This window comes from Vigna unguiculata, chromosome 10 (genome assembly GCF_004118075.2).
Source record: "Vigna unguiculata cultivar IT97K-499-35 chromosome 10, ASM411807v1, whole genome shotgun sequence".
Taxonomy (NCBI): Eukaryota; Viridiplantae; Streptophyta; class Magnoliopsida; order Fabales; family Fabaceae; genus Vigna; species Vigna unguiculata.
In genome coordinates, this window is record NC_040288.1 from 41,000,297 (window position 1) to 41,025,741 (window position 25,445).

At 32.5% G+C, this 25,445-nt stretch overlaps 5 protein-coding genes across 5 annotated transcripts; 2 read left to right on the plus strand and 3 right to left on the minus strand.

Annotated features, from left to right (window-relative positions):
* Nucleotides 1-1,340: 1,340 nt before the first annotated feature.
* Nucleotides 1,341-2,366, minus strand: LOC114166411 (lamin-like protein). The gene is made up of 2 exons (XM_028051144.1): nt 2,071-2,366; nt 1,341-1,801 (listed from the first exon to the last, which is right to left on the minus strand). The coding sequence occupies exons 1-2, from the start codon at nt 2,228-2,230 to the stop codon at nt 1,473-1,475; spliced, it is 489 nt and encodes a 162-aa protein (XP_027906945.1). The 5' UTR covers nt 2,231-2,366; the 3' UTR covers nt 1,341-1,472.
* A 758-nt stretch (nt 2,367-3,124) lies between these two features.
* Nucleotides 3,125-4,885, plus strand: LOC114166493. Its single transcript, XM_028051233.1, has 2 exons — nt 3,125-3,394; nt 4,567-4,885. Exons 1-2 carry the CDS (start codon nt 3,235-3,237, stop codon nt 4,656-4,658), a joined length of 252 nt encoding a protein of 83 aa, XP_027907034.1. The 5' UTR covers nt 3,125-3,234; the 3' UTR covers nt 4,659-4,885.
* A 1,751-nt stretch (nt 4,886-6,636) lies between these two features.
* Nucleotides 6,637-7,998, minus strand: LOC114165720 (chaperone protein dnaJ 8, chloroplastic). The gene is made up of 3 exons (XM_028050294.1): nt 7,510-7,998; nt 7,290-7,358; nt 6,637-7,050 (listed from the first exon to the last, which is right to left on the minus strand). Exons 1-3 carry the CDS (start codon nt 7,732-7,734, stop codon nt 6,865-6,867), a joined length of 480 nt encoding a protein of 159 aa, XP_027906095.1. The 5' UTR covers nt 7,735-7,998; the 3' UTR covers nt 6,637-6,864.
* Nucleotides 7,999-16,186: 8,188 nt separating this feature from the next.
* Nucleotides 16,187-18,596, minus strand: LOC114165671. The gene is made up of 4 exons (XM_028050239.1): nt 17,779-18,596; nt 16,728-17,703; nt 16,448-16,639; nt 16,187-16,351 (listed from the first exon to the last, which is right to left on the minus strand). Exons 1-4 carry the CDS (start codon nt 18,594-18,596, stop codon nt 16,187-16,189), a joined length of 2,151 nt encoding a protein of 716 aa, XP_027906040.1.
* A 3,783-nt stretch (nt 18,597-22,379) lies between these two features.
* On the plus strand, nt 22,380-25,236 carry LOC114167094 (shikimate O-hydroxycinnamoyltransferase-like). The gene is made up of 3 exons (XM_028052039.1): nt 22,380-22,457; nt 22,954-23,384; nt 24,110-25,236. The coding sequence occupies exons 2-3, from the start codon at nt 22,977-22,979 to the stop codon at nt 24,992-24,994; spliced, it is 1,293 nt and encodes a 430-aa protein (XP_027907840.1). The 5' UTR covers nt 22,380-22,457; nt 22,954-22,976; the 3' UTR covers nt 24,995-25,236.
* Nucleotides 25,237-25,445: the final 209 nt, after the last annotated feature.

Consider the following 25,445-nt stretch of genomic DNA (forward strand, 5'->3'; position numbering starts at 1 on the left):
CACATTCAGGATTAGTAATAATACTTACTCCGATGTCACATTCAGGATTTTTTTTATGCAATTTTTATTTAAATTTAAATCTCTTAAATTAAAAATGTTGTAAGATCTTATTACTAGGATGTATTTGTTTTCGGTTTTTATATTCGTTTGGTTCCCCATAGCCACATTGTAAGTTCTGCGAAGATTTTAAGCTGTGAATAACATTTACTATTTTAATTTATGTAATGTAGAAAATAAATATTTATTTTATGAAGTTAACATAATAATAATTAGTAAATATTTAAATGTAGAAATTATACTGCAACTAAAATTTATAGTAAAGAAGTAAATATATTTAATTATTAAACTCTACTTTGGATTTTTCTGAACAAAATAAATTATGATATAAGATTAGTTTCAGTAATGGATAATTTTAAAATATATTATATTTTTATCAAGTGGTAATATTTTAGTGACTTGATAACATCTAATGAATATTCTTGATGGTAAGAGTATTATGAATCTTTATAAGTAAAAGAGAAAGCATGAGAGTATACATTTTCTAAAAGAGAGTGTAAAAGAATTTATTTTCTAAAAGAATATCATGTGGATTTATAAAATTTTTGGACTTTATAACTCATTGATAAAAATAAATAATATCAAGACAATATGAAACAATATCAATAAAGTAAAACTAATAACACTAATGTAATATTTCACCTAATTACTCATATTCTTTTTTTAATATATAGTATTAAAGAATATAACGTAATCAAATTATCAATATTTAATCATTTGAATATATTTTAACCTCTTAAGTTAATAAAATTAAATAAATCTTGTTAAGTCATATTGTTTAACATATTTATTGGTCAAATAGATAGATATTATATCAAGATAAACATGCATTGTTCAAGAGTGGAAAAAGAAAATAGCTTCACGTGCTGAATTTTCCTCTTAATGTGGTTGTGATGGAAAGAGTATTGATCCTTTTCTCTTTGGGACCTGGAGAGGATGTTGGAAAACATTCAAATCAAATCAAACAAAACAAAGGAGCAAATCTATTTTGTAACGATCCTAATAACTGCTAAACACTTTGTTTAATCCATAATTCAATTTTAGGATATGTTTTATCCAAACTTGTTGGACCTAACAGGGACAGCGTTGGACATCTGCAGCATGATTTTGAGGAATCTCCACATGTCCCATGCTTTTTCCATTATTAGAATCTTACAGATAAGTGTGTTATTTTTCTCTTCTCTGCTTCTTCCTCCATTAAACACAGAAAGCATTATGATTAACAGAGTTATTTTAAGTCCAAATTCTCTTTGTTTGTAACGACAGCACTGATAAGACTCGAGTAGCCAGAATCGGAGATGTTCAATTTCAGCATTAACAAAACAAGCATACGTTGGGATTTGAGAAGGGGTGAATCAGAAACAAAAACAAACAAGAAACAATACAACAATAGAGAAAAGAATGAGCAACAGTTGTTACATGAAGACAGATCCAAAACAAGCCAAAAGAGAAGAAAGCAACAGAGAGCGTTTGAAGAGCAGAGAAGAAGCAGAGTGTGGCGTTGAATGTTCAGCAGAAATTGCAGAGGTGGGAGGTGGAGGAAGAGGAAGAACAGTAACAGAAACCTTCATTCCACTGAAGCATTGGCCATTCCCACAAATGAAGTAATATTTCTTGGCCTTGTTCAAAGGGATGAAATCCTTGCCACTGCTCCAATTTCCCACTGCCCCTTCTGTGGTGCAGTTATCATACCCAGTTTGGTTCACCTCAAACACATTGTACTGGTTTTTCTGGTACCTGAATGCTGTTAAGAAAACATGGCAACAAAAGAAGAATGAGAAGAAGAAGAAAAAAAAGTTGACTTTTTTACTACTTACTTGCTACTCTCAGGAAAAAAACAGAGGAAGCATGTTGAAAATAGAAAGTATGTTTAGATCTGGAAGGTGGAGTGAAGAAGGTAAAAATGAAGAATTTTATTTTCAGATCTGTGAGCTTAAGAGAAGGATCTGGAATGAGTATATGAGAAGAGTGTTGGTAGAAAGGTAGAATTGAGAAAGAGAGAGTTTCACTGACAGATAAGGTCGCCGACGTAGAAAGTGTGGTTGTTGGCCCAGAGAGTGTAGTTGAGGCCAGGGTTCCAGCCACGATTGGCACCGACAATGTGGTCGGTGGCGGTGGCGACGGCGGAGATGAGAAGAAAGAGGGAACATGTGAGCTTCCATGAACCTCTCATCTCTTTTTCTTTTCTGCTCTGTTCTGTTCTGTTGGAGTTCTGTTCTGTGTTTAGTGTAGTTTTGTGATACTTTTTAGAAACAGAGGTGAAGGTTAAAGGACAACAATTATTGCATTTGGACCAAACAAGTTGAGACTTTTGGAGCAGTACACTTCTGCTTCGCTGTATTACTGTGACTTTGTTATAATAGTTTTGTGTTACTTTTTAGTTACATTATCTAACTTATTAAAATAACTATTTCTGGAATTTTTTTGGTTGAGTACGAACCTTTCGTATAATAAAAAGAGTGATTTTATTGATGTTAATGTTAATGGTTAAAACTTGGGTCTTTTAATTAAAGTTTAATGCATGATATTTTTTGTTTAGGTACGAAATATTAAAGAATGGTATGAATTGGAGGTAATAATAAGTGAAATTTATTATTATTGTAAACTTTAAAATGCATATACTAATTATTATTAAAAAATAGAAAATTTTTAATTACTGCAATTCATTTTTTCCTAAAGAAAATAACTATGACTGAAATGTGATTGTTATTTCATTTGAGTTAAATCTTTTCCATGATCTTTTTTTTTTTTTGGTTCTCAAATGTTAAGCATTCATAACAATAATAAAAGGGTTGATTACCCATTTACACAAAACTTAAAAATTGTATTTCTTGGTGCATTTTTTTTCCACAATATTTATGAATTTTTTAAGAAATAACCGCACACCACCTATGTCATTCTACGATTTTATCTCACTTTTATTTTACTTTTTACCATAAATAATAAACTGAACTAAAAAATTTAAAAACATTTTAAAAGAATTTATTTAAATTCATATTTTATGATTTATTTCATTTCAAATATAATTTATTAGAATATTTTTTCATCTCATTCAATATAGTATACAATCAAGAAAAGTTTAATGAAGACTAAAAAGGAAAAATTGGGTTTTTTGAATGAAAGGAAATTAGGGTTTTTTGAGTGGTCTGAACTGTGAGTGAAAGGTGCGAAGGGAAGATGAGCAGCGACGCAAAATCCAACAGCGGTGGCAACGTTGGAGGAGGATTTAGGTCGAAGATCAATTACTATCTCCATAGCGGTGACAAGAAACATGTTTTCCTTGGTTTAACACTCATCACCGCTGTCTTTAGCGTCCCATGGTTCTTTATGAATCGAGGTACACCTTCTTCTTTTTTTATTCTAATTGATTTCTTTTATAAATATTATCTATTCCCCTTCGGTGTAAATTTTTGATCGCTTTCAAAGTTCTGAACTTTTCTTGCCATTATCAATGATTTGCTTCTGTCATCCATGTTATGTGTAAAGCTCAAATCTTAGTGCTATTGATTTTCTTACGATTTGAACTCGTATGATATTGTAACCCTCTTATATACAATTTGCAATGTACAAAAAATTTGACATGTTCCTTTGCAAGAGGTCGGGTTTGGAGGTTGTTGAATGAAGTTTGCAAGTCTAATTAGGGATAAGAAAATCTTCAATTGATTGTTGAAAATTGAAAAGGGAAATATGTTTAGTTCAATGAAACCTCGTGGAGCTGGTGGCTTGAGTTTGATCTTCTGTGTTGATTGAAAGGTGTGGTACTCACATATTAGCTGGGTGTTTTAGATATTTTGCTTCACCAAAGTGGTTGTGTATGTTCTTGTTGATGTTCTAATATTAGATGTGCCATTTTGCTACTTAAATTAGACTTGAAACTGGGTGAAATTAATTAGACTTTGTTTAAGAAAAGACTTGATGGAATAAAGTAAATTTATGTCAGGAGAGTATTTCTGTCAATGGTGGTTTGGCATTTCGTATTAGCAAACTTTCTCGTGTTGGTTTTTAACCTGAGTTTTTGATGAAATTGCTCAATGTTCGGAGTTCCACAGTCAGTAGAATACTCTCTGATACTTGATCTTTGACACTCTCTACCTAATAATTGGTCTGTTGAACAAAAATTGGATGCTTTTTGGGATTGTTCAGATCCTAAGAAAGGCAATTGCTAAAAGGGTCCTCTAAAATTGCTCCATTGTCTGAGCTTCTGAGGGATTAGCATCATACCAATGCATGCCAAAACAATTTGGTAGATCTGTTCTGTTCATGTGCATGCTATGTCATTTCATGACCATATAATTTGAAATGATCCTGACACAAATGCATTTCACCTATGCTGTCATTTAGTGCATGGGTTTGAAATCCAGAAAAATAAATTAGATTTCATAAAGAATTACTGTAGTGCCTTCAATGATGTTTTTCTTTTTGATTTGTTGTTTCGATTGTCACATTTAGATAGCTTAAATGGGTTTTAGATTTAGAATTTTCTTATATGATACCTCCATTTGATTGCAGGGAGTAAACACCAGTCTCACCAAGATTACTTGGAAAAAGCTGATAAAGCAAGGAGCCAAAGACTTTCATCCAGTTCTGCTTCTGCTAAATGATAAGTTAAAGACTTTTAATTAAAAGGCATTACATGTTTGTTGGATGTCCTTTTCTCTCTGGTTTTATTCTTTGGGATGGAGATCCATTTTTCTTTTGCCACTGTCCTGTACTGATAAATCGGTCTTTTGATTTGGGAAAAAAAACTAATGATGTATAAGAAATTTTCCTTATATAATAAAATTGGTTAGGTATGCAGAATATAAGCATAGGCAATTATTTCAGAAAATGGCACCCTATTCAAATGACCCCTCTTCTGCTACTATTTTGATCATCTTCATGTTTGAGCCTCGCCCCTCATAATTGGAGATGAAGATTTCAGAGTTGAAGTTAATCTTATATTTTTTCAAGATCGTATGTTAGGGTTATATTTACAGTATTAATTATTAATAGGATAAATTGAAATATATATATATATATATATATATATATATATATATTATAATTACACATAAATGAAATTTCATAACAATTAATCTGATTCTCTTTGATCTGATCTGGTCCAGTTTCTTCGATCTGGTCCGGTCGGGTCTGGTCTGATCTGGTTTGATTCGGTCTGATCCGATTCAGTCCAGTCCAGTCCAACCCCTTTTAATCCGATCCAGTTAGGTTGGTATCAATTTTGAAGACAAATAACTAAATTTGAATTTTTGTTATTTTATTATGAGATTTTAGAAGAAAATTCATTAGAATGGCATAATACTAATTCGATCTAATTTTAATCTACATAAAATATTAATATCACTTTAAAATATTAAAATAGTGATAGTGTGAATTTACTTTTTCTTTTATATTGAATATAAGACTTACCATTTATTTATCAAGTTAATAATATATATAATTTAAATTGTGGAATGTCAGCAGGGTACAATTTGGAGAACCCTATAAAAAAATAAGTGATCTTCTGAAATGCGTGATACACGTTTGTAATAAAAACTTTTCAATTTACCAGTTCAAACGCAAAACATTATTTAAAGAATCCATTTCCGATGAAAAAAATTAGAAGATGCTTAATTTTATTTGATCATGTAATATTTGAATTCATGCGATTTAATACCTGTTTGTATACGTATCTTATAATAATAATAATAATAATTCTTTCCAATTTTAATGTATTTATTAAATTGTCCAATTTTGACTCAGGGTCCTTAATCTACCGGTGTGTATGTGAACACTTATAAAATTATCAAGTTTCCATGTAAGTATTGTTTAGGTCAATGTTTTGGTGCAATTGTTCAATGTTCGGAGTTCCACAAAATACTTGATATGATACTTAATCTTTGAAACTCTCTACCTAATACATTTACTTTATATTTTAATTCCTTAAAATATGATAATAACATCTGTGACCTCATTTGATATTTTTCAGCGCATATAAATAAGTTATTTTACCTATCAATAGTCAACTGAAAATATTAATATTATCTTTTCATTGGGTTTCACTCGGTCAAAACAACTCCCTTCTAATTTTTTAAACCGAGTTTCAAGACAAAATTGAGGCGAAACTCAATTTAATTAAAATCCAAATCAATTTACTACATTGTCTTGATTTAAGTACATACCAATAGAGAAGTCTTACCTATTGAAACGATCATTTTCATATTTTCATTCATCGAAATCATTGTGTCTAGAAAATAATTAAATAAGTGCGTATAACAAAGAATGATGAAAAATATACTATTAGTAGCACCTTTTTTTTTCTAGCCACAGATCCATACACGGGATAAGATTATTTTAATTTATATATTGAAAAATCAAATTCCATTTTATTAGAATAAAACAAAAACAAAGTATCGACAGATTGTGACGGGCAAACTACCCTACAAAGAAAGAACAACGTAGGGTTGAAGGGTTAGCATTTATGACTTTATATGATTCCAAACCTCTCTTATGCACTGCACATTGTTCATGCACTCAACAACTTTTCTCTTTCCTTGTGGAAACCTTTCTTAATACACAACAAAGTTGGCTCAATTTATATGCAATAATAATATATATTTGTATTTATTTTAAAGCTTAAATAATGACAATTTTTGTCACTTGTCATATTAAGGATTTTCCTCAACTTCAATTATACATAGAGGAATTTACATTACTCCAACTTGGACTCTGTACACAGCACACCAACCACACGATTTGGTGTGGATGATGATGATTATTCAAAAGACTAATAATTATGAACAGAAAAGAAAAAAAAGGTCAAAATATTCATATGTATGGATTAATATGAGAGGAGTAGTCACGGATTCCTGCTCCTTCCCACCCCATCCACTCCTCCCACATGTCCCAATCTGGATCGTTCATTCCTCTCAGTGACTCATCATTGTCGTTATCATATATACTTTCGTAAGTTTCTGTCGCACTTGATTCTCCTCTCAACCTAGCTATCACAATCTGCAATTCAATAATCCCAATTAGCTCAATAAAGTTCAAAACTTTGGTGTGGCCCAGCACAACCAAACCAAATAATATAATCGCTCCACTCTCAGATATATTAAACAAACAAAAAATTATGCAATTTCAATTATTAGTTACACTTTTAGCAGTTTATTATTGAAACTACTGAGATAAACAAGTTTCCATTAGAGTATCTGAAATCTGGAAAAGGGGGAAAAGTAGGGTAAATAACTTACATCATAAGCCTCGTTGATTTCGTGAAATTGCACCCCGCAATTGTTTCCTCTGCATACATCTGGATGGTACTGAAGCAAACACAGTACAACAACAGAAACTAATTAATCATTGAAAAATTCAAGATCAAAACAGGTAAACCAGATATCAATCAATCGAATCCATGAAACAAAAGACATGTCGAAAATACGAGAAAGGAAAAATTAAGGTTGGGATTGAAACCTGCAGAGCGAGTTGTCGGAAAGCCTTTCTGACTTCAGATTCAGAGGCACCTCGTTGTATTCTCAAGGTTTTGTAAGGATCCATCACAGAAGAAGAAGAATAATAGGAGCAACAAACCCTAGATCTGTTGATTTTGGCATGCTTCCTTTCCTTGCCTTTGAATTGCATCCAGGAAGCAGACGAAGCATTACCACCAACAACCCCAGCAGTCGCAGCAGCAGCCATTTTTGCAGAAAAGGGCTTAATTCCGAAAATCTCCGAAAACGAAAAATATCGAACAGAAAATAATCTCAGAAGAGAAAATCTCAGAAGCACCCAGAAAGGCTCTGGCTATAAATAACGAAACTTTGATGTTTTGATGGAGGGAGATATTGTTGAGAATGGATCAATGAACACGGCAAGTTGAATTGACGGGGAATCTGTCGGAAGCTGAAAATTTGCGTTGATTTTGGATTGCAAATAATAATAATAATAATTGTAGAGCAGATGAAAGGGGTGAAAGGGATTTATATAGAAAAAGAAATTAATGGTGAAATGCGAGAATCTGAGGTGGGAGCAATTCACAGTTCTTATCCATTGAGTCAAGGGTGACGTGGATGCACATATTTAGGGTTTCGAGACAGAAAAGGAGTGTGCCAAAACAAATCTGACAGAGACACACATTGTTGTTGTTGTTATTCTTGCGCTTATCTTATCTTCTTCTCCTCGTTTAGGTTTTTACTTTTTCCTCGCAATTTTACTCTCTACACCTCCTTTTTTTAAACATTTTTTTTTTCATCTTCACAACTATTTTATATTATTTTTAGTTTTTACCCGGTCTAGTTTCAAGATTGCTTTTTTAAATTCTTCCCAATTAGTTTTTTTCACACAATCTAATTTTGTTGTCAATATGTAAATTGTTTTTATTATTAAAAAAATAAGTTTATTAGTTGATGATAAAAATATATGAGCTTATCTTTAACGAAGGATATGCTAGTGGATATCCTTTCAACCCTCCTATTTTTATTATGTGACACGTCACTCACCTTTTATTTTGTTGTTATACTAATAAAAATCCTTAAATATGTGATTATTGTTTAGATTTTCAAAATTGGGAATCTTTCGGGACGAAGATAAACAAATTTTCCAATATCAAAATATTCTTAAAATTTCTCGCACATGTATTAAATATGTCATTTAGAGATTCATAATATATAAAGTGTTACCTTAAAAAAAACTAATAAGTTAAATGTATTTATCGGATTAGCGTATTGTCTTCTTTGACTTATTTTGGTATATGTCAGTTCTTATCATTAATGGATATACATATTAATTAAAAAAATAGATATTTTGTGGTTATTACTAGCTTATAATTAGGAACTAGTTTTGTTTAGATTAGATATTTCAATCTTGGATTTTATTCTATTGCTAGAAACGTGGGATTAGATTTCAAAGCATTACAATAATTACATAAATTTTTTAGTCTTTTTTATCTCTAACCTTAATTTTGTAATCATTTAATTATATCCAGAATCAAAAAAATAGAAAGGCTAAAATTACACAAATACAGAATTTAGACAACAAATAATCCAATTAAACCTGATTGTTTTGGATTAAATGATAAGATATAACTTATTTTTAAAATTTTAAAAATATGAAAATACTATTTTTAGTCTAAATAGTTGTAAACGGATATCATTGATTGTAAATGGTTTACATGAGTATAAAATATAAATTTTGGATTAATTGAACGAGTACAAAAATAAAAATTTTATTAAATTAATAATACAAAACATCGCTATTTATTTTATGTATGTAATCGGATTGATTGAATTGATGTATCATCAAGATATTAATAACTAGCAATGCAAGTTGCAATGACTATCAATTTGGGAAATTAGTAGGGACGGAAGACCATACAATTTATTATATATTAAAGGGTTAATATTTGTCAAATTTGAAATTAATTTATTTTAAAATTTTAGGTTAATTTAATTTTTTATATTTTAAAATATATAGATTTAGTCATTTTAATCAAATTTTGTTATATTTATTTGATATTTCAAATGTGTTTCATAATAGTAGTTAACTTAACATTAAAAAAAATATATCAAACAATATAAACAACTCAAATACAATTTTAAAATACGTACAAAATATCAAATAAACTTATCAAAATTTATGTATTTCAACAAATATAAAATTCTTATAAAAATTTTGTAAATATTTGAAAATTGTGTTATATAGCATCCATAATTTAGATTATTATTTAAAATACTTATTATAAAGAACAACCATAGATAACAATCTACAATGAAGAAATGTTTCTGAAGGTTTGATTGTGCTCTGGAAGGAAACGTGACTTAATTTTTTAAACTATTTTCCATAAAAATTGAAAAACCTGATAAACAAAATTAAGATGAAAAAGATGGATAAGAACGTTGGGTCTTGAAAAGTGCAGAGAGAGTGCTAACGAACATACACGTGGCGTGCATGTAGTCATAATTTTGATAGCATCAAAATGCTACTTTTGCTGATGTAATATTATATCTATGTACTATATATTTTTCCTTATTTTATAATCTATTATATTAAAAATTAAAGTAGCTACTAATTACAAACTTTAATTTTAATTACATGATATGCAATTAAGGTTGCTAATAAATATGCAATTTTGTTTGAGAAGGATGATGTTAAAGTAACAAAGTAAATGTATTTTTGTGATAAAAGTGGATCAGTTTTATTTATTAAACTAATACAAGTAAGGATATCTGTTATATGTGGTCAAATAAGTATGCGAAAGTAATTAAAAAATATAATTCAATTTAACATATTATTCACACCGGAAATTTTTTCTAAGTTGATCCAAGGTGGTTGAATTTGTATTTTACTTATATCCAAGTTTAAATCATTAAAAATATGAAAAAATTCATTTAGAAAGACTTAACGCTTAAATCGGTAATAGATTTTTTCTCAATACTTGAATATAGAATGAGTATTAAGTTGAAATATTCCATATGCACATTATTTATAGGTTTTTGTATGCTTGTTATTATGCAGATGATAATAACAAATCCCACTTATATATAAAAATTAATAGATATAAGATTAAATCATTTGATTGATCCATATTTTTGTAAGAAAATCTTTAAACAATATTTTTTCTTTTTCATGATTCAATTTGGTTTTTACTTTATAAAATTTAATGTAATTATATATTTTTGTTAAATCTCTATAAACAACGTTGAAAATGTATCACATGTTAATACATGTATGAGTTTTTTTTATTAGATTTAGTTTTGCGAAAGGAAGATAGCTAACTTAAAAAGGAGGGGTGAGAATGGTATATGTCGAGGGGTGTAAAAAATATGAATAATTTAGTTTATAGTTGGTTTTGGGCTTAAGGTTGGACTACAAACAGATTCTTACTTATATCTGTTAACAAAAAGAGTAGAATCCAAATGAGAAATAGTTAAAAGATCAATAAATTATTTTGAAATTATAAGAAAATTTGCAAAATTTTCAAACTTGAATTACAAATTATATAAAATAATATTTCAAATTACATAAAAAATTACAAATTCAAATACATTTTAATAATCAGAATAAATTACATAAGTTTTGTTACTTTTATATATAATAAAATAAAATACATTCTTACGAATATTTAATAAATTTTTATTTTTAATAAATCCGTGCGTGTTGCACGGGTCAAATGTTGAAATTGAATATCACGTTCTTATAATAATAATAATATTGAAAGTTTGTTCTTCTTTCTTAGTTTGGTTAAGAGTGTGCATGAAATTGTGTTGTGAGAACTTTGTCTGCTCTTCGAATAACAAGATCAAAGGCTAAGGAAACAGTGCAATTGTACCACCCCTGTTCAGTTTCTTATTTTATGGAATGCTTAGTAATCATATATGTTATATTCATAGCAAAAAAAATTTGTACTTAAAAATGTCGCGATTCAATTATAATCCAATTCATTTGATGTTTTAATTTTCATTAAAATATAATGGGTTAAATATGTATTTGGTCCCTCAAGTTTTAGTGAATTTTGGAATTAGTTCTTATTCGAAACTTTATACCAATTTAGTTCTTCATCTTTAGAAATGCGTGGATTTAGTCCTTCTTACCAATTTTTATTAAGTTTATTTGAAATTTTAAACGCATTTTATGATAGTATTTGAGTTAACATTGAAGCAAAAATGTATCAAATGGTATAAAATATTCAAATACTATCATGAAATGCGCTTGAAACGTCAGATAAACTTAACAAAATTTGGTTAAAATGACTAAATTCACGCATTTTTAAAGATGAAGGACTAAATTGGTATAAAGTTTCGATGAGGGACTAATTCCAAATTTCACTGAAAGTTGAGGGATCAACAACATATTTAACCCAAATATAATTGATATCATCTGTAATAAATTTTGAATTAAATTTCAGGAATTAAAAACATATTTAATTTTAAAATAAAATAGTTTATACTAAATAAACAACTTTTATTGTTAATAATACATTAACAAAGTCACCGCAAGATGTTATATTAAGTTAGAACATTCTTAATTTCTAATGTAGGGTCTTGAAGTCTTAGATTTAAAAGTGATGTTATAAGAGGGGTTACTATAGTTTATTGATATGGTGTGTACGACTTTAAAATTTAAGATTTAGTTTTGTATACAAGATATTGGATCAGATTTAGTTTCTTATATAAATATTAGTTTATGAGAATATAGAAATTTAATTATAATAATTAAAAAAATTTGTGTTTGATAAGGTAATTTATGAGGATATTTTTACATTAAAATGATTTGTTTAGATAAAATAATTTTAAAAAAAATAAATTTAAAAATTTTGCAAGCTATTTCAAATAAATAAAATAAAATAATTTTAAATACCTAAAAAAACATAATAAATGTAAAATTTATTTTATTTTTACTTCACTTTCACTTTACTTACAAAATTGGAGTTAGGAAATAATTTTGTATATGTTTGTCTATTTTTAAAATAATAAAAGCTGAATATCTATTTCAGTTATATTTTTCAAAATTTTTAGAAAGGTGGAAGATTAACTTAAGTTGAAATATTTTTTATTATTCAGTTATATGCTAAATTACGGTTTGATTCTAAAAGCACGTGTGAATGTTTTTTATTGCAGAAAAGTGCATGCTTTGAGAAGAATAAAAAAAAGTGATTACTGTGTATGGATGTACTTGAATTTGGGCTTCACAAGACCCAGCAGAATCAAAACATAACTATGACAAGATATAGTACCTTTTAAGGGAGCTTCTCCCTGCACCTCCAATAAACTCTCCTGTACCCCAAAAACCTTCTTTATTTCCAACGTTGCCCCTGGTTAAAAAAAAAAAGTTACTATGTCTGTTTTCTCAATTTACTGCGTACCCCCCAAATACCCCTGCACCCCTCACACCCCTCACCACACTGCACCCCCAAAACCCCTCTACCCGCACCCCAATAAAAAAAAGCAGATTCTCTCCCTCTCCCTCTGCACGCTGCACACACTGCACACACTCTTGAGAATCTTTGACCTACCTCCCCACCCCCACAAAGCTTCCTTCTCCCCTTCTCCCCCACTGCACCCCACAAAGCATCCTTCTCCCCCACTCCCCTTCTCCCCCACTGCACCCCACAAAGCATCCTTCCCCCCACTGCACCGATTCATTCTCCCTCTTCTCTAACAAACCATTGTCGCCGCCACGCCATCCTTTTCTCCTTTTCTCCTCCACACACCATTCTTCTCCCCACCGTCGGCAACCACCTTTGATCCTTTCCCGCGGCTTCTCATTTGCAGGTAAGTCATACTCGTTTTTTGTTTTTTAAAATTATACAGTGTATATTTTTATTTGAATGCATGTGTATATTTTTATTTGAATTGATTTTATATGTAGGTTTTTACATGTTGTTAAATCTGGAACGGTGGGTTGGGTTGATTAGTGGTGTGCGTTGGAGAGGAAGGGTGTGGTGTTTTTATTTTTTTAAGGAAACGGATTGCGGAATCCGTTTCCCCATTTTTCAATTTTTTTTTCAAAACGGATTCTGGAATCCGTTTTTATTTAATTTTTTTTTGGAAACGGATTGTGTAATCCGTTTCCTTTTTTTTTTTTTACAAAACGGATTTTGGAACCCGTTTCGTTATTTTTTTTTTTGAAACGGATTGTGTAATCCGTTTCAATTTTTTTTTTCAAAAAACGGATTTTGGAATCCGTTTGACGTTTATTTTTTTTTTTGAAACGGATTGTGTAATCCGTTTCAATTTTTTTTTTTAAAAAAACGGATTTTGGAATCCGTTTGACGTTTATTTTTATTTTTTTTTTTGAAACGGATTGTGTAATCCGTTTCAATTTTTTTTTTTAAAAAACGGATTTTGGAATCCGTTTCACGTTTATTTTTTTTTTCAAAATCCGTTTCTGTTTGTTTTTTTTATGCGTTTAATGTTTTTTATATAAAAATTCGTTTGATGAAATTGAACGTTCACTTGTGTTTGTATGAGGAAAAGAAAATAAGGAAAGATGAGTGCGAGTATTTATTTTTTTTTATTTATTAATTTGTATTTTATTTTATTACAGATATGGTTAGGACCAGAGGAAATATATCTAGACGTGGTTCAAATGATGCACCCGAGAGTTCCACACAGGGTGCTGCACGAAAGAGACCGACAGCATCGGCTCGTAGAAGGGGTCAGCATGAGGCTAATGTTGTTGAGGATGACATTGTTGAGAATGAGGTTCCTGACGTTCATCGGGAGGACGACCAGGTCATTGATAACGATGGTGGAGGATTTCCTGGTGGGCCGTATGATACATCTTTATTGACGCAGTACCAGGATCATGTTGCACGCATGATATGGGATGGTCAGGTGAGTAAGAAGTTTTTATATAGGTTTAATTTTTTGTTGTTGTTAAGTATTTTTATTGTTGTTTGTTTCTTCTGTTAGGATCGAGCTGTGAAAGTGGTCTCCCATATTAAAAAAGTTAAGAAATTAGGACGTCCTCACCCTGCTGTTGCACCTTTTGTGTTAGCTTCGGGATTATCACCTTTGTGCGACATTTTATATGAATATATCGACCTTGGGTTAGTATTAGGTTTCGTGGAGAGATGGCATCCCGAGACTAATACTTTTCATTTACCCATTGGGGAGATGACCATCACTTTGGATGACGTATCGTCACTTCTCCATGTTTCCATCAGTGGAAACTTTTGCTCGACTGAGAATCTTGAATATGAAGATTCTGTTCAGATTTTGACGACACTTCTTGGTGTTGACCGGGCCATGGCATGTGTGGAGCTGAATCAAAGTCGGGGTGCACAGGTCCGACTGAGCTGGCTGAGGGACTTGTATGACAGCTGTTGTGAAAACGAGCAATGGGAGTTTGCTACACGTGCATATCTTTTGCATCTTGTAGGGTGCACGATATTTGCTAACAAAAGCGCCACCTATGTTCGTACACATTATCTGGAGCTATTTAGAGATCTCTCCACATGTCGTACATATGGTTGGGGAGTTGGTGCTCTTGTCCACTTATATGAGCAGCTAGGAGATGCCAGCTTTGCAAATACAAAACAATTAGCTGGATATCTACCTCTTCTGCAGGTACCCATTTATATAACATTTTATTCTTTATTTCACTTGTTTTTAGTTTTATATGACAATGGTTAAATGAAATATTATTTGATACAGGCTTGGATATACGAGCACTTCCCTACATTGGGAAGGAAGCAAGTACGAGATACATATGTGGAGACCGAACCCCGTGCTCTACGTTATGTCACTGGACGCGCCATTTCCGCTATAGCTGATGTTAGAGTCCAGTTGGATGGCTTGACATATGATGGGATGATTTGGAACCCATATGTAGCACACAGAGCTGCACGACAACTGGTAACACATAGCATGTTTTCTGGCTTCCTGAGGGTTGGGACCGTCGTACAACGTCATTTGCCGGAGCATGTGTTGCGACAATTTGGCTTCATCCAGCCTATTCCACGACCGCCTAGTTCGGTTCCCATGATGGACTTTGAGGCTATTGATGATCGGTGGAAAAAACACGAGCAATTTGTTGTACATCAAGTGGTCCAAGCACCAGCTCCCTTTTCATGTTCGGATGGATATTTGCAGTGGTTTAGGAGAGTCTCCCATCCATACATTTTACGTGGAGCTGAGGTCGACCGACCTAGCCTTGTGCTTGTGCCCCGACTTCGTCGGAATTTGCCAGATGACATAACAGTTCAGAGGACGTCACCGTCATCATCTTCCAGTGGTTTATTGGTATGTCACACATTTAGTTGTTCATATTATTAGTAACTATTAATATTTGACATTAACTTGTTATTATGACAGGGTCTCGTGAAACGCATTGTAGGTGGTCTTCAGCGGATGATAGACTATAGAGATGTTACTGAGGGCACAGTTGCCTGGGATCACACTCATGAGTTATTGCAGATGGCTCAAGATGGACTTGAAGAGGAAGAGACTAGAGGAGGACGTAGAGTTCGAGGTCGACGACCATCTACGTCTGGATAGTCGATTTATTTGTATTTGATGTTAGAGTTGACATTTGTATTGGATTTTATATTAAGATATTTCATCTATATATGGTATTTTATATTAAGTTATATATTGGTAAAATAATTACAAACTACAACAGTGAAATACTTAAATACAATAAACAAATATCAGTCTTCCATGAGATCTACATAACTACGATCCACTATGTGTAAATCTAGGAATGCTTGCATCCTATCTCTATAAAATGATGTCCACCCTTTTGCCTTTGGGTAACAATTGCTAGATGATATGATATCCATTGTCGGTAATGGACAGCCTTCTTGTAGACGAACCTGTAAATACGCAATTAGTCAATAGAGAAATAAAGTTATTTATAAAAATAATATATATATATATATATATATATATATATATATAAACATATATACCTGAACAAAATGAGAATTGTAAACATGTCCGATACAAATTAGTCGATGTTGACTTTGCGAAGTAGGTGGGGATGTACGAAGTGGGAATATAGTCAAATTCTGAACTGATGACAAGCACACGAGGATTACATTATATCGATTAGCAATCGCATACCCCATGTCTGGTATAGTCATCCACTTGTCTCGATTAGCCTGTATATAATTAATTAGATTATAATAAAACAAAATCATAAAAAACTTGTAATACATAAATTTCAACAGTGGTCTATAGAAGTTATACCCCTGATGGTGATTGAACTAGCAAAGACTTTCTCAGTTCTTCCAGACGATCATAGCCTCCAACTAACGTTGCATATTCATCTCGCCATTGGCTAAGTTCTTTGTATAGATCATGTCTGATTAGAGGCCACGACTCCTCACCCATACCCAACAATGCAGCAATGCATCTATATCCACAATGACCGTCTGCCACAACATCGACAACATCGAGTATATATGGATGAAAAACAGGATTGAACTGTTCTAGCATGGGTATTACTTTCTCTTCAATTACACGTTTGCTCTTCACCTTGTTTTCTGTTTTTGCAACAAATGTGTCTTGTCTTGAGGACTCTATGAAGGCGTCCACATGCTCAAAATAGGAGGGATCACGTTTGGTTGACTTCTTTGATCTATGACTCTTAGCTGCACCTTTCGTCTTAACTTTACTCGGTGGTGGTAACATCGATGTCATGGAAGGGCTAACTATGTCAAGTAATTTATGTTTTATGGTCACTTTTCCTGCAATATCAACTTCTTTGAAAAGATTAAGCAGTAGATCAACCTCCCTCTGAATAGATAATTGCCCTTCAGATTGTGAAGACGAGACATTGGAGAAGTTCAACCTAGTCCACATGACATGAATTTCTTGGAGAGGAATAATCCCAGGATCATATCGTGCTAATTCACACGCACATGGTAGACCATAAGTTTGTCTGAGAATGCAGCCACAACGACTACTATCGAATCCAATCTTCTTTACTCTTTCCAATTCTGGAGCAAGGAGTTCTAAGGCACATCTAGAAATATTACCCACTAATCTTCTATAACTCAATGCCTTGTAAGAGTCATTGATCAGATTTATACTTCTTTCAAAAGACGCCTTAATTTCGTTGTGTTGCAAGATAATAACGTTGTGAATTCCATCCCAACACGAACAAAGGTCTCCCATACTACTTCCAAGAACTTTCTTCAGACTCCAGTGAGCAGACTCAACCCTAGTACAATTTATACAAGGAAATCATATAAACCATTAATAAAAAAAATTAATTGATAGCAAAATACAAACATACCTGTTTGATGTTGTATTCCCCAAATGCATAACTTTATTCGTCCATGCCTTCACAAAGAATTTCTTATAAGGAATGATCCACGAGTCGTTAACATATTCAAAGAATACAGGCCATGGCTGGCTAACAAGCTCAAGACGATGAACACACTCGTTGAACTTTAATTCATCTTCACAGTCCATGACATTCTCCCAGGCTTGAAGTACAACATCCCATGCGTCAACAGAATTTACTAACATTTTGCACTTTGCCTGCACATTTTTTTGAATGTGGAAACGGCATAGAAGATGATAACACTGAGGGAACACCATGCCAACAGCATTCATTAGAGCAAGATCCCTATCAGTTACAATGACTTCTGGACCACCCTCGGACGTCATAAATAGACCTCTTAGCCTTTCAAGAGCCCAAATGAAATTATTTTGCTTTTCACTAGATAAAAATGCAAAAGCGGGCGAGAAAGTTAATCCCGTTGAGGTCACACCAACAATCTCAAGTAATGGCAACCGATATTTGTTGGTTTTATAGGTACTATCCATTAAGAACACAATGTTGAATGAATTTAACAACTTCACAGCATCAGGATGGGTCCAGAACAAATCGCTTACCACATCAGATTCATCAAGACATCTACTAAAATGGATGTAGTGATCACGTTCCAACATCAACATTAACTGTTGTAACTCAGTTCTTGAACCTCTTATTGAACGTTTGTACCTATATCTCGCATTATACACTTGCTTCAGAGTTGTAACATTACAATCATCTTTTTCTTTCAAAGTGAGAAGTATATTTGCAGGTTTGACTTGACTTTTGGTCATATCAACAAGCAACGACTGTTCAGTAGACTTCAACCTACCCGCATAGGGGTGACCAACTAGAGTAGAAGAGACATCGTGATTATGGTAACCACATTTTACGTTCAACACCCATCCCTCCCCTTGAGAGATGGGTCTCCCTCTCAATCTAAAGGGACAATCACATTTTCTTGTCCCAGATAAACTGGGTTCTGCATCAGACTTGTATTTTCTATATTTTCCACCTCTTTCACAACCTAATAATACATGGGTCTTTCTTCCTGGTTGTCCATTGTATTTATCCGATCTTAGAATAATAACGACAAACCCAAGATTATAAGCAACCCCTCTAACCCATTTAATTAAATCTTCACGTGTTGAGAAAATATCATCGGTTGTAAAATGATATGTATAATCTTGTTCGCAGATATCATGAACAAAATCAGAAAACTCTGACATGAGACTACAATTTTGTTGAGAATCCGCTTGAGAATCCAAGAAACTCAAATAACTAAATTCATGCTCTTCCATAATGAACTATAATAAAAAAAGAAATTTTAATAAGTAAATAACCCATCTAAATGCATAAAGAATGCAACACGTATCACAGAAAACGAGTGAATGCAACACGTATCAAAAATTGAAAACTAATTGCATGTTCATATTCAAAAATTGAAATCTAATTGCATGTTCATATTCATTGCATAATTTAAGTTAGAAAATTCACCAATCACACAGACTCACATTAAAAATTCACCAATAACACAATATACACACCAACACACAAAATCAAATTATGAAACGGAATACCATGAAACGGAATAGCTATTCCGTTTCACATCTTTAACACACGGATTATGTAATCCGTTTTAGAAAAACAAAATTTTGGTTTCTATTTCATGTTCAAGTGTGTGGACTTTAAGTGTATGATGTGTTGGACAAAACATCCATACAAATAAGGAGCGGAAATTTTAACCAAATAAGTTATTCAATTCTGATACATATGCAATGATACAAAATCATAATTTATAGGAAACGGAATACAGAATCCGTTTCATACTGTATGAAACGGATTCTGTATTCCGTTTCCAATAAAATTTGCAAATTTTTTTATGAAACAGAATACAGAATCCGTTTCAAACTGTATGAAACGGATTCTGTATTCCGTTTCCCATACATTTTCAATTCCAAACAATCCTTCAAACAAACAATCCTTCAAACAAATTCAATTTACAAAGTATGAAGGCTAACCTAACGGAAATACCACTTGGAGGACCTAATGTAGTTACTTAGAAGAACTTCCTTCAAAGAATCAACCTTCAATCACAATAATAATCACAATGCACTCAGTGTGTGACAGAATGAACAAAACAATAATCAAATGCATGAATAAACAAATGAGGATACAAACCTCTTTCAGGGACCACCAACGAACGAAGACACGAGGGACCACTGCAGAGAATGAAGGGCTGAAGCACTGCAAAGGGCTGAAGCATGAGAGGGACCACTGCACAGAATGAAGGTCTGAAGAAGCACGAATGAAGGGATGAAGTACGTATACTAACGTTTTGGGGGTGCAGCGAGGTTGACGCAGTAAATGAAATTTACTGCGTCCGTACCACTTTCAACCATTCTCACAGAATATTAAATAAGGGCAGAAATGTAAATTTTGGGGATACAGGAGATTTGTTGGAGGTGCAGGGAGAAGACCCCACCTTTTAATTTTTAATCTACTAACAGTTTTTTTTTTTTAAATCTTTTTGATAAGATTCGTTTTAGACTTGATATTTTAAATTTAATAATTTTATTATTTTATTTTCTTAAAGTTACTAATTTAAAATTAACTTGATTCGCTAATTTAAAATTTACTTTGCTTTTTGATTGGTTTAGTACTTATTTTGAATTTTTATCATTCAATATCTAGCATAACTAGTGACTAAAAGAAAAAAGTAGTATGATTATAGCAAGGCCGTATACTTGATTAACGTAACTTAACAATGAGATTAAACTTTTTACCATTTAATTTAATATGGGTATAAATTTATCTTCTTTTATTTTCCATGTTAATTAAATTCACATTATTTTCAAATATAAAAAAAAGTTTTTTTCTCTTACCACGAATGTATGCGAATATTTTTTATTCATTATCTAGATTTATTATATTTATTATTCAAGATACTCTTTTAATATTATTAAAAACAATTTAAATATTCTAGTAACTATCTAAATTTATTATTACATTAATACTAGATAAATAAATAAATACAGATATGATGAAACCAATTAAAAGATAAGATAAGATCTTAGTAACACAGAATCACGCGTTTTATGGAGTCAGTGGCTTAAATTATTAAAATTTATGCTATGCCCATTCAGAATAATCATAATCCTAAAGAAACATAAACATGTACATCGTGATATTCTAGAAAGGTTACTGTTTATTTTTTCCAAAAAAGTAATTTTGTTACCCAATATCTAAATGAGTTAGTGTATTAATAGGAGTATGTTCCGATGTTACGCTTTATTTAAATTAAAGAAGTACTATAGAAAGACAAATGGGTAGGTAAGTGTACAGGGAAAAGTGAAAAGTAAATTTGACTCGCAAAATTTTACAATAATCGTATCATATTAAACATATTAAATTAAGAGAGTTAAATATATTTTTACTATCTGAAATTTGATACTGATTCTTTTTAAATTTTTGACCAATTTAATCATTTATTTTTTTAAAAGTGTAAAATTAACTATTGTAATCAAATTTTGTTAAATTTAGTTGACATTTCAAACATATTTTACGATAATATTTGAGTTAATATTAAATAAAAAATGTATTAAATAGGATAAACAATTCAAATATTATCTTGAAATGTGTTTGAAATGTCAGATAAATTTAATAAAGTTTGGTTAAAAAGACTAAATTCACGCATTGCATATATAAGAATGAAAGACTAAATTAATCAAAATTTTTTAAAAGAAACTAATTTTAAATTTCACTAAAAATTTAAGAAAAAAATATATATTTAACCTTAAATTAAATTATAATCTATAACTATATATAAAGGGGATTCCCTCTTTTGTGTCCACATTTCATAATTCCAATTTTACCCTTTACAATTTAATTATTTATTAAATTTTTAAAAATTAACGGTTAATTTTACAAGTTTTTATAAAACTATTTATTTATCTCCTTTTTCTTTTTTCTCATACTATTCATCAACAATTATTTTTTCATATTTTCTCCATACATTTCACTTTAATTTTTATAAATATACTTTTATTTTGTTCATTAACTTAATAACATTACAATATCATCAATTATAAATATAATTCGAAAAATGTGTACACGCAGACGCGATAGCGCCTGTGTTTACACTAGTTATTATTAAGATAATTAGAAACGATTGTATCTTAGTTGTGGATTTGGTTTTATTGATTAAAAAGATGCGTGGAGACACGCGTGGGAGGTTGCGAGTGGGTGACGTCAGAAAGAACGAAACACGGCACTTTGAGTGTCAAGGGAACACGGACCCACCACACCACTCTTCCTATGCTATTGTTAGGAGTTGGTGACTCACTCCATACCACACCACCCTCAACTCACCACAATCATACAACACAACACAGTGCAACCATTTTTTTATTATTTATTATTTTATTTTATACGATAAAGGAATTTATTTGAAAAAAAAATAAAAATGGAAAAGGGAAGGTCTCCGTCTCACCAACTTCTGATGCGAAACAGCATGGTGCTGTGAGTGACGTGGCGTCTTACTATTGGTGGAGGCCGTGGGCGTGGTTGGTGAGTGACTCAACCTCTCTTCGTTTTGCTTAAAAACTACGACACCTTCCACTTCCAACCCAGCGACCAACATCGCACAACACCAGGTATACTCTCTTCTTCTTCTTCTTCTTCTTCTTCCTCTTCCTCCATGCTTATTTCTCTTTTTTCTGTTGCTTCATTAAATCAAATGCCACTTAATCTTGTTACTAAACATTATTAATACAAATAAATGACGATATATAATAACTACCTTTCTTAATTAACACATTTACTAATTCAATCCATCTTTTATTTTTTGTCTGTGCTAATTTTCATTTTAGTTATAGTTTTAGTTCTTCATGATTCTATATAACCAGTTTTGTAGTTAGTGTGGCACTGTGGCGAAATATAAATGTAAATATTTAAAAATGAAAAGTTGGCAGCAGTGTAAGAATGACAGCAATTGACAATTAGGGTTGAGTATTATATTGGAGACTCGTGTGTGTGGTGTGTAGGTTTTGAAGGAACAAATTATTGAGATGATGCAATGAAAAGAAGTTCATCAATGGATTGAGTTATATTATAGTATTTATCGTTAATAATTTTATGATTGATATATAGTGGGAGCATTTTGGATAAGAGAGATGATCATCAACGTGAAGGAATCGACGATGGTGCGGCCGGCGGAAGAGGAGGAGCGGCGGGTGGTGTGGAACTCGAACGTGGACCTGGTGGTGCCGAATTTCCACACGCCCAGCGTCTACTTCTACAGAGCGAACGGCGCGTCCAACTTTTTCGACGGGAAGGTTCTGAAGGAGGCATTGAGCAAGGTGCTGGTGCCGTTCTATCCAATGGCCGGGAGGCTCCGGCGAGACGAAGACGGTCGCGTGGAGATTGATTGCGACGGTCAGGGGGTTCTCTTCGTGGAGGCGGACACCGGCGCCGTCATCGACGACTTCGGGGACTTTGCACCCACCCTTGAGCTCCGGCAGCTCATCCCCGCCGTGGATTATTCGCAAGGGATCGAAACCTATCCCCTCTTGGTGTTACAGGTGCGTTTTGCGTTTCGTTTCTTCTCTTACTATACTTCTTTTTATTTTCTCTGTTAGGTGCTACTTTTGGTTGTTTGGCTTTGCTTGCATACTTTGATTAATTATCCGCCAAACTTAAGTCAAAAATTAACTTACCAAACGAGAACGTATATTGACCTTAGTACGCTTTCTTTTATTTTATTTCACATAAACTCAGACGTCACCAGAAGTCATGGAATTTAGAAGAGACTAGTTTATTTGTAAGAAAATAATAAAATTATTATGCTTATAATAATTTAAAAGAGAGATAATGAAAATCATAATAGTAATAATGTTGAGTTACGAGTTGACGTTCTTGGTGGCAAGACCCATGCGTCGTGTGTGAAAGGAGAAACAGAAGCAATTAATATTCCCGCTTACAGCTTCCAAATTTCTACGTCAAAAATGTAACTTTTTTTGCGGGATTTTTACGATCGGAGCAATTAGGAAACAAAATATTGGAAATGGATAAAATTTTTAAAATTTACGAAGGAGGATGTATATTGGCAAAATAAAAATAAAACTATAAGATCTCCAGATTAAAATTGAGAATTTGTTATTTATTTGTATTAATTATAATAAATATAAATACATAGAAAAATTTTGGAAATGGATAAATTTTTTGTATATTGAAAAAATTTTAGATACTTAATGATTTAAGTGTACAAGGGACCATAACTACCCAATTTGATTTTAAAATTTTTTAGGTAACGCACTTCAAATGTGGAGGGGCTTCACTTGGAGTTGGTATGCAGCATCATGTAGCAGATGGAGCCTCGGGTCTTCACTTCATCAACACGTGGTCCGATGTGGCGCGTGGCTTGGATGTTTCCATTCCACCATTCATCGACCGAACAATACTCCGTGCCAGAGACCCACCTCGACCCGTTTTTGATCACATCGAATACAAACCCCCACCCGCCATGAAAACCAAACCACCCACAGAATCTGATACTGCAGCGGTCTCCATTTTCAAGCTCACACGTGACCAGCTCTCCACGCTCAAAGCCAAGTCCAAAGAAGATGGCAACACAATCACCTACAGCTCCTACGAGATGTTGGCAGGACACGTGTGGAGAAGCGTGTGCAAAGCAAGAGCACTTCCCGAAGATCAAGAAACCAAATTGTACATTGCAACCGACGGAAGATCAAGGCTTCAACCCTCTCCTCCACCGGGTTACTTCGGCAATGTCATATTCACCACCACACCAATCGCCGTGGCTGGTGATCTCATGTCAAAACCAACATGGTACGCTGCAAGCAGAATCCACAACGCGTTGCTGCGAATGGACAACGAGTATTTGAGATCCGCTCTTGATTATCTAGAGCTGCAACCTGATCTCAAAGCTCTGGTTCGTGGCGCACACACTTTCAAATGTCCGAATCTTGGCATCACCAGCTGGACCCGGCTTCCGATCCATGATGCTGACTTTGGTTGGGGAAGACCCATTTTCATGGGTCCTGGTGGAATTGCTTATGAGGGTTTATCTTTCATAATTCCAAACTCGATCAATGATGGTAGCTTGTCTGTGGCAATTGCTCTTCAACCCGACCATATGAAGGTGTTTAAGGAATACTTGTATGACATTTGAGGAATCATTGTCGCTGGCGTTTTGTTTCCTAACGGTATGCAACTGATAATGGCATCACCACTTCCACTTGAGTTATCATTACACTACATTTCTCTTATAAGTGTTGTATTCTGTAAGCATACATGAACTTTAGCAACGATTAATTTAACGTTACAGTTTGCTTAAGACTTGTTTGAGAATTGTCTTCACACGTCTCTGTTTTTAAATATGTTAAATGAAAGGTTTCTGTCAGCTCCATTGTATCTCTGTAATGTAAAATATTTTTTACATAGCATTCTGTCAGAAATTATTACACTGATTCTCCAATGAAGGGAATGTCTTCCTTAATGAGGTTATTGTAAAACCTGACCGAGTCTCAAGTTGGTAACTTTCTTTGAACCATGAACCAAGAATGGTAACGTGTAGGAGAAAGTGTGGATTTGAATTAAAGAAATACGAATTTGAAAATTTT

Bases quoted from the DNA above. Each gene is read 5' to 3' on its own strand.
- LOC114165720 (XM_028050294.1), bottom strand. From the start codon at position 7,734: ATGGCTGCTGCTGCGACTGCTGGGGTTGTTGGTGGTAATGCTTCGTCT. The intron at 7,359-7,509 runs GTTTCAATCCCA...TGTTTGCTTCAG, and splicing joins TCCGACAACTCGCTCTGCAG to TACCATCCAGATGTATGCAG. The intron at 7,051-7,289 runs GTAAGTTATTTA...ATTGAATTGCAG, and splicing joins AAATCAACGAGGCTTATGAT to ATTGTGATAGCTAGGTTGAG.
- LOC114166411 (XM_028051144.1), bottom strand. From the start codon at position 2,230: ATGAGAGGTTCATGGAAGCTCACATGTTCCCTCTTTCTTCTCATCTCC. The intron at 1,802-2,070 runs GTCAGTGAAACT...TTTTCTTAACAG, and splicing joins CTACGTCGGCGACCTTATCT to CATTCAGGTACCAGAAAAAC.
- LOC114166493 (XM_028051233.1), top strand. From the start codon at position 3,235: ATGAGCAGCGACGCAAAATCCAACAGCGGTGGCAACGTTGGAGGAGGA. The intron at 3,395-4,566 runs GTACACCTTCTT...ATTTGATTGCAG, and splicing joins ATGGTTCTTTATGAATCGAG to GGAGTAAACACCAGTCTCAC.
- LOC114165671 (XM_028050239.1), bottom strand. From the start codon at position 18,596: ATGACCAAAAGTCAAGTCAAACCTGCAAATATACTTCTCACTTTGAAA. The intron at 17,704-17,778 runs GTATGTTTGTAT...AAATTGTACTAG, and splicing joins GGGAATACAACATCAAACAG to GGTTGAGTCTGCTCACTGGA. The intron at 16,640-16,727 runs GTATAACTTCTA...AATTATATACAG, and splicing joins TAGTTCAATCACCATCAGGG to GCTAATCGAGACAAGTGGAT.
- LOC114167094 (XM_028052039.1), top strand. From the start codon at position 22,977: ATGATCATCAACGTGAAGGAATCGACGATGGTGCGGCCGGCGGAAGAG. The intron at 23,385-24,109 runs GTGCGTTTTGCG...AAAATTTTTTAG, and splicing joins ATCCCCTCTTGGTGTTACAG to GTAACGCACTTCAAATGTGG.